Source organism: Eleutherodactylus coqui, chromosome 13 (genome assembly GCF_035609145.1).
Source record: "Eleutherodactylus coqui strain aEleCoq1 chromosome 13, aEleCoq1.hap1, whole genome shotgun sequence".
Lineage (NCBI taxonomy): Eukaryota > Metazoa > Chordata > Amphibia > Anura > Eleutherodactylidae > Eleutherodactylus > Eleutherodactylus coqui.
The window spans coordinates 55,961,344-55,978,105 of record NC_089849.1 but is presented as its reverse complement, the minus strand read 5'-3'; the positions used below and the strand labels follow the sequence as shown (position 1 = coordinate 55,978,105).

Sequence of the window (16,762 nt, the reverse complement as noted above, 5' to 3'; positions counted from 1 at the left end):
TCCTGCAATGGCCGGCAAGTCGTAACAGAGTTGCTAGACTGTTCTGGACTGTGTTGCAGTATTCTAAATTATTTGTTGCATTCAAGAGAATGTACCAATGATTCCTAATAAGGGACTGGATCACAGAGATAGCCAAGTAAAGTTTATTGTTGCTTTTTGGATTCCATGTTCCATCTCTTATTCCACTAGTTTTCTTGAAGTCATGGTGAGAAAGCTGCAGGCATCCTTGTGATGTCACAGAATTGAATTTTTTATTCCCTAGGTGCAAGTAATAATTAAAGATATTGCGTGCCATTGTAGCAGATGCACAAGCTTTTAATAGATAAAGGGTATATAACAATCAAGCAAAGATCAGCTACAAATATCATACCCCACCTGATTACATCAAGATCTACCATAGATATATAATCAGTCCACATCCAGAGAATTTTCAGTGTAAAACTTCAGAAACAGAAATGTAGCTGTCAATTGTCACCATGGCACCATTTTTCTGTCTACTGGGTACCATTCTATATGGTATGCCAAGAAACTATTTTTTTATTGCATTGCGTACCCCTTTTTATTGAGCAGTGACCACCATCAATGGAATTGGAGCTGCACGTGGCTCCTAGGTCATCTTTATATGGCTCAGCAGTTGTTGGCACCTGAAAATATTATTGTGCACCAGCAATGCCAGGGATCATATGACATTGCTGAGACATGGCACTAGGATCAGAGCCATCTCACTGGTATTTGGCTCTTAGATCAGGATCATATATCACATGCAATGAGCATTGTAGTACTGAATTGTGAACTTGTTCGAAACATATATTCAATATAGGACACTATGCTTGACAAATTTGGAAATAACTCTTAAAATGCTGAACCGTCTGAAAACTTTGGTGGCCACTGGCCACCTCTTACAGAGGTCACCATGGAAGCCTTTCACCATATAAATGCTCAAGTACAGAGACCAAGAGGTTTGTTTCTGGTCATAAAAACTCCTAGGTGATACTTAGTCATGTACAATTGAAGGGCATTATCTATTAAATACAAACTAGCCTCGTGATCACTGAAATTATGCCATTAAATCTTAGCAAAGTCTCTAGAACTCAACAAGTATACAGGTATAAGGGAGTACCACCTCACTTAACTATTACAGGATGATATCTTATTGTAGATGACTCCATTTAATGAAGAACCATAGTATGTCATGCCATGGAGGAAGCCTCAGATATATAAGATTTTCTGTGTGTGTGTTCAAACATGACTGTAGGGATTACTTTAACATGACTATGAACACTAATATTTGGCTACGTAAATGTAAAATTGTTGGCCTCTTACAGAGAATACTCATTCTTTCTATATATACATTATAGGCCTCTAAACCGTATTCCGGGCCCCAAGCAACCTTATCTGAAATATTTTACATTTCCAGGTCTCAATAGTCAATGGTATATTTAAAGGGGTTCTGACATGAAAAAAAATGTTACTCACCTTGCCTGGCCAGGACCGATCACCAGGCATGTCCCCTCCATCCAGCATCTTCTTCTGTGGCTTCTAGAAGCAGAGCAGGAGCAGTCAAAATGACCACTTCCTGCTCTGCTCCATCTGTCAGCCACTTCCGAGGTGAACGGACGGGCCGCCCACAACAAGCACGTCACAATCAATGCTTGCTGTGGGCGGCCCGTCCGTCCTGGCTGAACTCCGAGATTCTGCGTGTGCGCAGTGGAGACGCGGCCCGTCCTGACTCCTGTCAGAGGGCACCTCTCCACTGCGCATGCGCACAATCCCGGGGGAAGGGGCGGCCCATTCTTGGTTCGTCGGAGGAAGAAGACTGCCTGCTGGGAGATGACCCCCTGATGACAACAGCAACAGTATTATGTTTTTATGCTTTAACAGCCAAAAATCGTGGGTTCCCTGTGTCCATTAGGCAGACCAGGGAACAATGGCTGTTGTTAAAGCATAAAAACATTATTCATGTCAGAACCCCTTTAATGAAAGGACCCAAAATATAGATTGTGTACATAAGGAAGACCTGTAAACTGTATATCCACCTTTTAACATCGTGTTGATTTCAGTTCCAACATTTTGTGCTAGTTAATCTTCTAATATATCTTTACATCCTGTTCTGACAGAGCCCCAAACCTTGTGCATACATATGGAGTATTGCTTCAATCAAGTTTTTAAGTTAGACATATTCTTTAAATTTTTTTAAAAAATTTCCATGTTACTATCTGTATTTTAAAAATCCTGAAATTCTGCAGTTTTCTCTCTGGTCACTAAGCCTAACAACAGTCTGATACTTCCTGTTCTGTAGTAGTCACTTTTCAGCAGTCATTTCATTATCAAAGGCAGAATTACAATCTATTAATAACACAGGATCCTCCATCCATAATAGATGATGTTCACAGCTTTCTTCCTCCTCCCCTCTCCCTTGCATAATGATTTCTGTGCAGGTCACAGAACAGTTTCTTATAGAAGTCAAGGAGTCATCTCCATTCCACATTCTATGTTCCTATGGCCCATGAGGCTGCTGTAATGCATATCTCTAAATGCTTTTAACAAAAGCTCAGGCAAGATGGCCGTCTCCATAGTCATGTACAGACAATAGAATAAAACTAATTCTCTAGAGAATAAACACCGATTTGAAAAAAAAATGAATATGTATCAATTTCTGGGTTGAATTCGAAGAAAGTATAGGTGATACATTCCTTTTAAATTAAAAAAAATGTACCTGTCTGCAGCTTCCACTAGCTGGAACTTAGGACCTTACTGCATTATACTCAATAATAAAACAGTATACAGTGAGCTCCCCCTAGTGGTGGCTGCAGCCAGAGATTTATTATGCAATTGAATATCTATGCAGGTATTTAGGGCTGTATCAGAAAAAAAGTGAAGTTTTAACCATTATGAAGACATAATAGAAAAAAGTTAAAATGCACAAAATTTGGAATTTTGGATCACCACAAATAAAAAAAATTGCTTTAACCCCTTGAGTGGCGGGTTTCCTACCACCCTGTCAGATACACCAGGGCAGGTTTTTTAAAATGGTCTAATCATTGAATTTCAACTAATTTTGCAGTTGCGTCTCGAGCCATAACTTTTTCATTTTTCCATTGATATGGCCATATGAGGGCTTGTTTTTTGCGGGACAAGTTGTGATTTTTTAAACAGGGAGGAGGAAAAAAAGAAATGGGGAAAAAGAAAAAACGGGGCCATGTCATTAAGGGGTTAAATAATGTATTAACGTCCTCCTCTGGGTCATTACGACACATGGATACCACATGTGTGATTTTATTTTTGATTTTTTTACAAAGTAAAGGGAGACAAGTGTTTTTATAATTTTTTTAAATAATTTTTTTCCTTTTTTTTTTTTTTTTTGTCCCTTTAGGGGACTTCCACAGGGACCCATCAGGACCCCCTGATCACATTCCGGGGTCCCATGGTGACAGCCCTTTACATGCTGCAGTGACAGCCCTTTACATGCTGCAGTCACATAGACTGCAGCATGTAAAGGGTTAACACAGCAGAGATCGGAGGTTTTCTCTGATCTCTGCTGTAAGAGCTGGTACCTAGCTGTCCTCTGACAGCCAAGCATCAGCTCTCCCTGCCACAGAGGCCATCTGCTTGCTTCTGACAAGCCGATGGTCTCTATGGCAACCTATAAACAAAGCAGGAGACTTAGAAGCAGGAGATTGCCGGCAGATCGGCAATATCTTCTGCTGGTTTTTCAAAGCCCTTGCTTTGTTCTCTGTGGGTCTGTGCAGGCAGAGCACAATGCCACAGCTTGTGGCATTGTGCTCTGTAGCTCCCATAGTGATACACAGCCTGGAAATCTTCCGGGCTATATCACTATCGGCAGTGGAGCTCGTCCTGGAAAATTTCCGGGCGTGCCACTCAAGGGGTTAAAGGGATTTTCCAGGACTTATTGATGGCCTATCCTCAGCGGGGATCCTAAGTTACGGACCCCTGCTGATCGACTCTTGATGACCTATTTTGAGGATAGGTCATCAATGGTAGAAAACCTGGAAACCACTTTAAGCCATCAAGAAAACTAAGATCTCCGACAACCCCTAATTAAAAACATAATAGGAAGAGATTCCCCTTTTAAACTTTTTTTTAGTAATATTGATTTGGATAAAGAAATTCTTCATTTTATTAATAAAAGATATAAACTCTACATAAAAAGCATAAAAACGTCACACACACTTAACTTTATACAGCAGCGCATTTACAAATCAAACACAGTAATTGTCCATACACACAAAAGTACTTAAAAAATTACCAAAACATCTCACGGTCCCAGTAACACAATGTACAAAAGCCACACACAAAAATATCCAAATACATCAGACTGTAAAAACATCCAAACTATGACACGTTTACTGGATTAACCCTTTCCAATCCACTGTCTGCCGTCTTCCTACATTCTGATTGAAGCTTGTACAGCTCCAATGTCAGAAGACATCCGACAGGTTATTCTTACCGTCTAATGCCAGCCACTACTCTGACGGAGGCTCTCTGGCGTACACACACACTGGCTTTAGCCAACAGAGGGCACCGTTGTATAACAGCAAAAAGAGAAAGCCTTTTAGGAAACCCTGAATCCAAAATTGGATTGGAAAGGGTTAGCCCAATGCAAGGTAATTATGGACTAGATTTTCCTTCTACTCCATCCGGGTGCTTCTTTACTGTCATGTTGATAGTTTGTTCTTCATTAAATGGTCGATCTACAGATTCCCAAAAATTTGGTCATATAAAGAATTCTCAGAAACAAGGTTTGCAGATTATGGCAGCACAGATAACGATGTCTGGGGGAGGTTAATCCATTAGACACTTGAACTACATCATTCGCTTAACAGACTATTAAGATTATTAAGGTGAACCGAAGTCAGTCCAAGCTATCTCCGTAACATCAGATGTCAGATTGGAGGTTGTCCTGGTCCCGGGTCTTCAGTGGAATCGGCAAATGCAAAATTCAGCAATCTTTATGTGTTTCTGCTTGTAGATGAATCGGGACTTCTTACACTTTTTGGTTTTCTGTAAGACTGGGACTTCTCTGTAGAAGGGTTCACTGACCATTGAGCTTTCCTTGGAGGTAACACAACCTTTGCACAGACAATAGGCCTCAACAATCTGCCTTGGGTATCTGTTCATGTCTTCATTGATCCTAAAAATAAAAAAAACAAGAATATCGGGTTAGTGGCCACTCATATAGATGCTAGTGAATTATCATGTTACAGAGATGCCAAGAATTTCAAAGCTTGTACATATGAATACTACAACATTAAAATTGCAACACCAAGAAGGGCAAGTCATAAGGTAATGCAAATCGAGGACTTTGAAGGAGTTGCTAAGATATACAAATGTTCAAATGATCCAGCACCTAGCTCCAATCTGTGGCAAGTTTTTTCAGCCATGCGAAAACTCAAAAGGTTTAGTCTTGTGGCATGATTGTGAGATGCCTCCCGTTCGTCAGCATGTCAGTTATTACTACTTGTTGCAAACTGCGAGAGACAGAAAACTTGAACTGAGAGCCCTTGGTTTTATCATTCTGGCAGATCACTATACGTGTAGGTCAAGATGTCAGCACTGTTCAACATTTCATATCCCGTGGTTGGGAGAACTACTCAAATGACAGCGAAAGGTGCACAGAGGTGAACCTTTACATGGACAGATTATCAGATTAGAAGAAAGGAACATAGTGTTCCAATCAGTATTGCCAGTGAAATAAGACGTCACACAACAAGCCTAGGGCGTCAAATAGTAACAAGGTAACATAGTTCGTAAGGCCGAATGAAGACAATGTCCATCTAGTCCAGCCTGTCTATACACTGTCTATACAAACCATCAGAAGGCATTTGCCCAACATTGGGCTATGATGAGCAACATGTCCAGCAAGAGGTGTTCCATTGAACTCATGCCACTACTCTAAAAGGCTATCATGGTGCAGAGCAAGGCAGCAATGGAGGCTAGAATGGATGTCTATCCTCTTCAGCAATGAGTCCCACTTTTGTCTTGGATGTAATGATAGCCAGAGGCCTTTTCGCTGGAACGTCACACCAGTCTTACTCCTCTAGCCTCTACTCTTCATTCTAGCCCCTCTAGTCTTCATTTCAGGTGCATTAACAGATCAGAGTTATATTGATTTGGCCACAGTGGCATGACCATTTCTTCGAAGTGTCCCAGAAGCCGTCTTTATCTCCCCTGATATATTCATACATAGTTATTACTGTGAGCAGCCTGCATGGCCTAAATGTAATACCATGGCCTTGGTGACTCTAGACTTGTCTCCCATTGAGCATATCCGGGACATCGTTGGTCAGCAATTGCAAAAGGAGCAGCTAGCAGTGCATCTTGATGATTGGCGTGCCTAAGTGTATTCAGTGTGGTAGAACATTTTCCTTTTTTTATCATTTGCATATCATTAATATATCTATCCATCCTATGCTTTCCATAATTCCATGACTTTTCCTTCTTGCTGTTACAATTTCAATGTTGAAGAATGTATATAGAAATATATATAGTAATAGTAACATTGTAAATACATGACATAACATATCTTCAGCGGGTATGGAATTAAAGCCTCTACCATAGTCAAATAAGTCTGGTTTTAGGCTGGCAAATTGGACAACTGCGCAGGGCTCCCAATCCATAGGATGCCCAAAAAAAGAACTGGATTACTGGGAGCAAGTAAACCTTAACTGCCGTACACGACCGGGGACTTTACCATTGACAATGAATGGTGGAATAATTTGGATACTAAATGACAAGATTTTTAGAGTATTACTCGGCGGTAATGTGTGGGAAATCCACTCCTGCTCATAGCTGGTGTAGATTTTTTTGTACATTTAGCCTTACTGCATAAATGGTCAAAGCAATGGAAACTGCAGTTCAATAGCTGAGTATTTTATCGGCTGTTTTGTATTATTCAGGACTTCAGAAGAGAAGGATTTAGGGGTTCTGATTTCAACCAAATGATTCAACAATGTGGTCAGGCAGTGAAGAAAGTAAGGATGCTCAGCTACATATTGAGAGCTATAACCAGTAGAAAGAGGGAGATTGTGATCTTGCATTACAGAGCTCTGGTGAAACCACATCCGGAATACAATGCAGTTCTGGAGACCTCATCTACAGAAAGACAATGACAAAAATAGAACAAGTCCTATGTTGGCTTTAAAAAATGATGGAAGATCCCAAAAACAAAACTTACCAGAAAAGACTTAAATAACTTAATTTGTGTAGTTTGGAGGAAAAAGGGGAGAGGGGAACATGATGAAAACCTTTATATATGTTACTGTAGGAGAGAAGGACATGATGGAAACCTTTATATATGTACCCTTACAGAAAAGAATCCCTTCTACGTTGTTGTGTTCTTTCCTCTACATGTAGAGGGAGTCCCCTTGTTACAGTCACAGTCCTGGGTATAAACAGATGATGGGAGAGATCTCTGTATTGTCCCCTGATATATTTATACATAGTTAGTACATTGCCCCTCAGCCACGTTTTTTCTAAAGTATATAACCCCCATTTTGATAACCTCTCAGGATATTGCAGTCCACCCATTCCATTTATTAACTTAGTTGCCTGTCTTTAAATCCGCTCAACCTCTGATACGTTTTTCTTGGGTACCAGTGTCGAAAACTCTACACAATATTCCATGTATGGTCTGACCAGTGACTTGTAAAAAGGAAGAACAATGTTCTTGTTATGTGTGCCTAGACCTCATTTGATGCACCCCATGATCCCATTTGCCTTGGCAGCAGCTGCCTGACATTGGCTGCTCCAGTTGAGTTTACAGTGATGGAAACCTTTATATATGTTACAGAAGAAAAGAGGGACACAATAGAAACTATTATATATGTTACAGGGAGGTAAGCATTTTTTTAGGAGCAAAAGGATCGGATGCTGAAATTCAAAGTCCCTGATTCTTCTTGATGTCGGGGGGGAAACTTGAGCCGCGTCCATACACATCAGAAAGTCATCCAGCGCTGCCATTATCAGCAGGTTGGAATGAATAAAGTATAATGTGTATGGGGACCCTTAGGTCTCACCTGTAAGACCATGGAGAAATACTCCTGTCTTGAATCAGCTCTGAGGAGGTGTTGACACTTGTAGGACATTTTTTCATCTTTGCATCAGGGATTTGGTCTGAATTGCTTGGCAGTAGATAATCTGTTGACAGTCGTTCAAGTTTCTGCCTTAAATGTTCTTCAGTGGGATCTTTGCAGTTCATGCTGCGTTTCCCTTGACACAACGGGAATGACAAGATCAGAATGATGGAGAGCATCAGCTTCTTCATCTGCATGAGGAAAAAAATAGAAAAGTGCTCAATACTTTGCCTGTTGTCTTTAAGAAAACAATTGATGCAATTCTTTATGAGGTCCTGAAGCATTCCCCAACAACACTGTTCGCTATAATATATAAACAGAGTGCCATGTGTGGCACAGAGTGCGAAGGCAAAGGAAATGCAGTCCTAAGCTCCCGCTCATGACCTGAAGGTTGCGAGTTCAATCGCCACATGGTTCAGGTAGTCATCTCAAGGTCAATTCAGCCTTCCATCCTTTCGAGGTCAGTAAAATCAGTACCCAGCTTGCTGGGGCTGGGGGAAGGGGGGGGTAATAAATAAATAAATTACTTGAAAACGCTGCAGAATACGTTGGCGCTATAGAAATAGCAAGATTTTTTTTTCTTTTTAATGTGCATCATTCCACATATGTTTTAAATGATTGGAGCAAATATGGAATATCTACATTTTTATTTGCATATTAGTTATACAGTAGTACATGTAATATATTTTTATTAGGGGGAAGTAGTATCTTACATTCCAGTTGTCTGGATTTCCATTCCTTCAGCTTCTTTTTAAATATTCAGAATTCCCCTTAGTCCACAAAATAAAAGCAGTTTAACATACAAATTTAAGTCTAGAAAATGGAGGAGGAGGAGGATGCAGCTGCAGTATCTCTCCCCAAGGGTCTGTGTGAGACTGTATGCTGTGAGAGGGGAGGTGGAGCAGCAGGAAGAGACATCTTTTTGGCCCAGAGCACACAGCACAGCTCTGACATCACACTAAAAGAGCCGACCTAGTCAGCAAACATGGAAAGGGAAAGAGAATGTGCAGCTATAAAAGGCAACAAGAAGAAAAATTAACCCAAAATAGGTTATTTCTGGTTGTACTACAAATATTGCGCATTCACAGATTAGAGAACTCTGTTTCTCTTCCTGCAGTTGATAGACAACAAATCATTTTTCAAGGTTTCCAGTTACACAAGTACTATGTATTAATAAGAGGGACTGTCACACATGAGGAGTCCATAATTGTGATTATATGTGGGTTAATAAGGTGATAGTATTTATGTATAATTAAAAAGGAGGCAATAAACAAAATAAGAGAAAACGTATTTCCTCATTTTAAACAAAGTATGCAAATGTGTTTATAAAAGGGGAGTACAGTCAGGTTTCAGGCATTATCCAGTTTGGAAGACTCCTTTTAAGTTCCTTGGAGTCGAGTATATGTCTTTGGGAGCATGCTTATTCTTATTGATGACCTATCCTCAGGATAGTCATCAATAGTGGATCACCTGGGGTGCGCTGCTCAGGACCCAAACCGATCAGTTGTTCAGACACCCACTGTCAGCAACAAAACATAGGTTACTGAGCAGAAGCAGATTGCTCTGACCACTGTGTAGTGGCTGGTGCTGGTATGGCAGGTTCAGTGTCTGGTGACAGCAGGCGCCTGAACAGCTGATTGGCCAAAGTGCCATGTGGCGGGAAACAGATCCCATTGTTCCTAGCAAGATAAGCAGTGCCAGTATATAGCAGACACTCGTCTTGCTATAAGCAATTGGCTAAGTATATTTTGCAGTGCAGTCACAGGAGTTAGCTGAGGGCCAAACAATTTCTTGTTGAAAGTTATCACCTATCTATGGCCAGCTTAAATAATCCCGTCATACATCTGTAGCCCTTTAAGTTGCCCATACACCTATGATAACTGAGGGCTGAATGCTTCTTTGGCTGACAGCTATTCCTCCTGATTCCCTCGAACACATGAATGCTACATTCAGCCGAGCGTTCATATGTTTTTCAAGGGGCCAGTGGAGGAGGTCACAGCCAGACACCTCTGATGGAGTCTTATCTGCAGGGGGAACAAAGGATTGGGCATCAAAATGTAATATGCCCAATCTTTCTTTTTCCTGGCATCATCTGTTGGGAGAAGCTATACAACAATCGGCCAGTCCCACCGAAATTTTGAGTTCAGACAAATTTCATCCAATGTGTATGGAAAAGAAGCATTAAAGCATACCTGAGTTTTCAGATATAACTTTTCAGTATAAGTTGTCATGTATGCACATGAGTTGTATTCTACCTTTTTTTCCATTTTCCCCCTGTGCAGCTTGTATTTCTGAGGTCCTTCAGGACTGGTGGGAGGAGCCTGACTGGTCTGCTGTGTTCTAGACACTGGGCAGATAACTGCAAATTCTGTTCTATAACTGTCTGTAACAGATACATTGCATTGTCATGTAGGACACTGTGCAACATTATTGAGCAGTGGAGATGTGAATAAATGGCAGCAACTCATCATTAGCTCTAGCAGGACCTCTGTGTGTGCCTCTCCCTCCTTCTCCTCCTCCCCCTCCCCACTGCTCTCATAGACTTCAATGAGCAGGATAACTAATACCCTTTCTCCACTTATTGCAGACTGCACGAAGCAGAGCACGTATGCACTTGACAGTAGGCAAGTTTGGGAGGAGGGGAGACGCCTTGTGGCCAGAACCTTAGAGGGGTTTTTTAGTACATAATTTTAGGTAAATAAATTGCCCTTTTGCTAATTATCACATTGCCTATCATATAAGCACACATTGTTTGAAACATTAGTAACCATTTAAATTAAGCTTGCAATTACTGTTTGCCCAAAACCCAACATTTCTCTCATGGTCTGACCTCAATCATTTGTCCCTTTTTGCCGCCATGTTTGCACAGCTCACCCTCAACTCACTTGACACTGTTTAAACTGTCAGATTTCAATCTCAAAAAAATTCCTACGCAGTATAACCAGAACGTCCGCATTCCACAAATATTCTGACATTTCATCTAAAGAAGATAAGTGATCAAAACATTTCTGTTCAACACAGACCTAACAGTACAGCAATGCAGCCGTACAAACGGGAAAGTCCGAAATGTAGTAGAGTTGACTTCAGCGCATATAGTGAACATGCAGCGCAAATAAATCAAAACGCGGGTAATACCAAAAAAAAGAATTGGAATGGTCTCACACAAAGGTATTTGTAGTTTTTGTGTCAGTTTTTTGACCAAAGCAAGAAGTGGATCTAGCAGTAAAGAGAAGTATAAGGCCGCCTGCAGACGGCCGGGTCTGATTCGGCTGCGAGAGCAGCGCGGCACTCACCTGCTCCCGCGGCCCCTGGATCTTTCATGTGCCGGCTGCCGGCACATGCGCAGGCCAGAGCCGGCGGCTGGGTAGTGACCTTTCTGTGCTGGGCTCTGCGAGCCCGCACAGAAATAGAGCATGCCGCAATTTGTTTTCTGCGCGCAGACAAATCGCGGCCATCTACATAGGATTGTGTATTGTAATGCAATCCTATGCAGGCGTGTACATGCGGAAATTCTGCGGGAAATCCCGCTGCGGAATTTCCGCCCGTGTGCAGGGGGCCTAAAGGTGTCTTCACGCATGGCAAAAATGCTGTGGAATTTCCACAGTGGATTCTTCTTCAGAAATCCCATAGTTTTTGTAATCTCCGCATGGAGCAGTAATGTTCTGCATCGAATCCGCAGCATATTTCAAACATGTTACGGATTCTTAATCTGCAGCATATCTAATTATGTTGAGGATTTTTAGTGCAGATTTCAATTCTTGAAATGCAAATATTAAAACCCGCAGCAGATCTGTGATAAAATCCACACCATTTAAGTACAGATTTGGCCAACGTATATTTGTAGATTTTCTGCTGCAGAAAGCCCACAGTGAATATGCCATGTGTGAAAGCATCCTTAGTTCTTCCTTTTTACACTGCTCAAAAAAATAAGGTCACACTTAAAGGGGATGTCTTAATTATTATTATTTTTAAATCCTTGCTCACTATCTTAAAACATAATAAATGATCCTATACTCACCTGCCCTGGAATCCTGCAGCTCCAGGTCTCTGGTTTTACCCTGATGGTGTATTTACAGGCTGCAGCAGCCTGTGTATGGGATGTTACAGGCTGCAGCAGCCTGTGTATGGGATGTTACAGGCTGCAGCAGCCTGTGTATCGGATGTTACAGGCTGCAGCAGCCTGTGTATGGGATGTCACAGGCTGCAGCAGCCTGTGTATGGGACGTCACAGGCTGCTTCAGCCAATCGTGGACCTCAGCATTCATGTACTGGAGTCTGTAATTAGCTGCAGCAGCCTGTGATCTCCAGTAAACAGGCTCACTGCACCCTGACGTAGAGGACGGAGCTGCAGTAAGGCAGGAAAGGTCAGTATAGGATTGTTTATTATTTTTTACACATGTAGAGCACAAATTAAAAAACAAAAAATTAACTTGAACATCCTCCACCATAACCCAAGTCACTTGAACTTCAGGGATATCAATACTTCTAGTTAGGAGCCATAAGTCATTGTGAATCAGTTTTACCTGCTTCGGTGCAAATGAAAGTGACAACCGGTATATTGGAGAGGCAACAGCAAGACAACCAGGAAAAGGAATGGTTTTGAATTCTTATCCTTCCTGATTGATTCTTCTCTAGTCTTGAGTTCAGCTAGTATCATTGCCAATACTGGTAGTATGAAGCGGTACCCAATCAAGTTGTACAGGTAGTCCTCCAGGATAGCACAACCATGCGTGCTGTCACAAGAAGGTTTGCTGTGTCTCCCAGCACAGTCTCAAGAGCAGATACAGCACCAGGACACGGGCCGTTACACAAGGAGAGCTGGACAGGGCCGTAGAAGGGCATTAACTTAGTATCAGGACCAGTATTTACTCCTTTGTGCAACGAGGACAGGAGCAGAACTGCCAGAACCCTGCAAAATGACTTGTGTAGTTTGAGAAATATCCAAGATTAGGATCACCATAACTATAAGACGTACCTGCAGCATTCACCTTTCAACAATGGCGCAAGGGCAGAAATATAAAGGAAAAGGGGTACTTGTATGTGGAGCCACTGCAGCAATATAGGGCTATTGGAAGTAGTGGGAGGTAATGGGTTGTATGGGATTAAGTATAGGACTAATGAACCTCAGCAGATATTGCAGTGCACTTTTGGTCCCTCTTGTAGGCACACTTCATGGATGTCTGTGTGTTTGTTCCCTTCACTGAACATTTTTACAGCAGTTGCTAGGCTGTAAAATTCCATTTAGTTTCCTTCCATGATTTATGATTGTGCATATTGAGCAAGCGAGATACACGCTGCGATAATCACCAAACAACAAACATACAAGGCAAAGCACACAAAGTATCAGATGGATTGGACTATGGCTCTGGTTCATCGATAGAGCTATTTACAGAGACTCCGGGTCAAGTTTAACTACTGGCACCGACTGCTAGATGGACAGACTGGTGAACGCAGGGAGGTAATAAACCTCACCAGACCTGCAGCTAAAATAATCAACTCCCCTGTTAGCATGCATGTATGTTTTGGCTGAACATACATGGTACTGCAATACTATGAAGATAGGAGAAGAATGAATGGCCGTCCGTCACCTCCAGAATGTCCTCTCTTGGAGGAAACAACAAGACCAACCAGGAAAAAAACAACCTGTCCAACGTATTGGTTCCAAGAGCAAATGTTGGGTAGGATACTGCCACATGGGTAGCATTGCCACTTTTTATATAGTTTTAATGTATTCCATAAAGTCCCCTGGTGCAAGCACCAAGTCGTGACCGACTCCAAGGATGATGTCACATTGTGACATTTTCTTGGCAGACTGTTTTTGTAGGGTGGTGTGCCATTGCCTTCCCCAGACATCTTTACCCCGCAGCAAGCTGGCTACTCATTTTACCAACCTCGGTAAGGATGGAAACTTTGAGACGGGTACCTGAACCAAGCGGAGGTTGAGCCTGCAACCTTCAGGTTGTGAGCGAGAGCTGAGGACTGCATTCTGCTGCCTTAACACTCTGCACCAAACAAGGCTCTAATATATTCCACAGAGTTGTACAAATTGTCATCACTGAACTGAGACTTAGGCTGGTTTCACATTTGGGTTGGAACCTCCGGTCGGAGGTCTGGCTGAAAATACCAGAAGAAAAAGAGCTGTTCAGTTCTGTGCAAAGACGGAACCATTCAGTCTCGGGTATTCCCCTTTCCTGCTCCCTGAATGGAATAGGAAAGCGGAATCCCTACTGCAGATGTGAAACTACCATAAGGCTATATTCAGACAGCCAGTGCGAGCTGCGCCCAAGGTTGTCTGGCACAATTCTTATCGGACAGCACATGGATACCCATCCTGTCCAATGTGCAGGAGAGTGAACATTGCATGTCCTACTCTCATTCGTGAACTGGACCAGAATAGGACACGCTGGGATTTTTTTCACATGTACAATAAGTCAGTGAAAAAAAAATCGCTGGTCTGAATAGCCGCATTGATTTAAGTGGGTCCGAGTCCTATCTGAGTTTACTCAGTTAACAACTTGGACAGAACTCAACTCTAAAACTCACCTGTATTAATTACCTCTTACTGGCTCATAGTCTGAATCATCCATGTCATAAAACTGGACTATAAGACTATAGTTACACGGCTGCATTTTCTGGCCATGTGCTGTCAGGTAATTCCATAGACAGCCCGCTCCCCCATTATAGCCTATGAAGCTATACACTTTAGCAATTTTTTACAATGATCCATGTGAAAAAAACTCATGGCATGTCATATTTCCATCCATGAAATGAGAATAGGACATATCGGGCAGCACACGGAAGGGGGTCTATGTGCCGTCCAGTGCCAATTGTGTCCAAGTTCCTTGGGCGCAACTCATAATTATAGATATGTCCCTCTAGCCTAAAAAGAAATTCTGAATAATTATAGAGCATATATTGTAATTACAACTACTCCAAGCCCGTACTTCATACCAACACTGGCCAAAAAGTGGTTTCCATGGCTTTATAAATATTGCCTAATGGGGTTTACCCACATTAGACATTTATGGCGTCTTCATAGAATATACTATAAATGACAGATGGGTGAGGACTCCCCATCTGTGATGCCAGATATCGAGAATGCACACTGAATAGGTCCATATATACGGGCAGCTCTCCATTCAATCAATGAGCCTACTTCCATCCTGGTGCAACAAGGGTCAGGCATCAGACATTTATAACCTCTGGGCACTGGGCTCTCATCAGATTTGCCATTTATAGTTGTACCATCCAAGGTCTGAATCTCCAACTCAGTGATGAGACCTCACAAATTCTTGAGAGGGAACATCCTTTATAATGAAAGGCTATAAAGACTTATGAGTGATGATCTCAGTACCTGCCCGGGGATGAGGAATACATAGTTGCATATGTCGTGCCTACATGGACGGAATATGTATATATCACATCCATATTGGAAGAGTATGCCAGCAATGCCCACACTTCAACCACTAACCCTAACAACATATATTTCAAGACCATTGCACACATTTATGTAGTACCAAAGGATAAACCTGCAGTCTAAAGAGACATTGTAATGAAATGTAGCATGTAGGAATATTAGGAAACTTTCACATGGGACGAAATTGGAGGCACGACTACCGCAAGTTGTGGAAAATTCTGCACCAGAATCCAAAGACGACCTGCAGATTTTGATGGGAACTTGCATCAAAATCCGTAGTTACACCTGCAGATTTTGGGGTAGAATTCCGCAGCTGTCAATTTGGCATAATTCAGTCCCATGTAAAGGGTCCCTTACAATGATCTTTGCACGATAGATAGATAGATAGATAGATAGATAGATAGATAGATAGATATGAGATAGATAGCTATGAGATAGATAGATAGATAGATATAGTATATAGATAGATATAGTATATAGATAGATAGATAGATAGATATAGTATATAGATAGATAGATAGATAGATAGATAGATATAGTATATAGATAGATAGATAGATAGATGAGATTCTGCAATGTAAATGGAAATTGTCTTAATGTAAGTTTTATTTCCACAGATGTAGCAGAGCAGAACTTGTCACTGAACACTTGGGAGCCGCATAGTTTTTGCACTCTGATAATACTAAAGTTAACGCAGAATTTTACCTGCAGTCCTGTGTAAAAGTATAAAGCCGACAAGGAATGATATACAGTATTATGACAACTTGTATCATCTATAAGAATCAGTAACAATTCCCCTCTATTGGATAGTTATCTATTGGATCTCACCTCGGCTGTAATTTCTTAGACCCAGGGCTTTTAAAGGGAAGAAGCAAGAGATGTGTTTGTGGAACTGAATTCCTGGCTGCCTTTATAACCTTCTGCCAATGCCGCCTACTAATAATGATGGACAGCTCGCTTGAACTTCCCTATTGTTTTTTTTTTCTCTTGGTCGTAACCTGAAACTGAACGAAGCCCAGGATTCTGGATGGAGGCCAGCCCTGAACTGCTTGTAAAAAACACACCCAGATTTGTCACACCTGCCATGCACTCTGCACTCCCCTCAGGTGTTACGAGAAGAACGGGCTGTTGCAAGGAAAAGAGTATTATGGAGTTCTAGAGAAATATAGCACGCCACACGGCTGGGGACAGCACTGTTATTACAGTGGATATACTACAGGTGCGCTTTGGTTGCATTATGACTTACTATATA

The 16,762-nt window shown here is 41.6% G+C and overlaps 1 protein-coding gene across 1 annotated transcript; it reads right to left on the bottom strand.

The window, feature by feature from the left end:
* Positions 1 to 4,120: 4,120 nt before the first annotated feature.
* Positions 4,121 to 16,470, bottom strand: LOC136588236 (interleukin-17D-like). The gene is made up of 3 exons (XM_066587310.1): positions 16,339 to 16,470; positions 8,037 to 8,284; positions 4,121 to 5,152 (listed from the first exon to the last, which is right to left on the bottom strand). The coding sequence occupies exons 2-3, from the start codon at positions 8,282 to 8,284 to the stop codon at positions 4,936 to 4,938; spliced, it is 465 nt and encodes a 154-aa protein (XP_066443407.1). The 5' UTR covers positions 16,339 to 16,470; the 3' UTR covers positions 4,121 to 4,935.
* Between the last annotated feature and the right edge of the window lie 292 nt (positions 16,471 to 16,762).

Excerpts from the sequence above, each read along its gene's own strand:
- LOC136588236 (XM_066587310.1), bottom strand. The coding sequence starts at position 8,284 with ATGAAGAAGCTGATGCTCTCCATCATTCTGATCTTGTCATTCCCGTTG. Across the intron at positions 5,153-8,036 it reads ATTTCTCCATGGTCTTACAG|GATCAATGAAGACATGAACA; the intron begins GTGAGACCTAAG and ends TTTTATTTTTAG.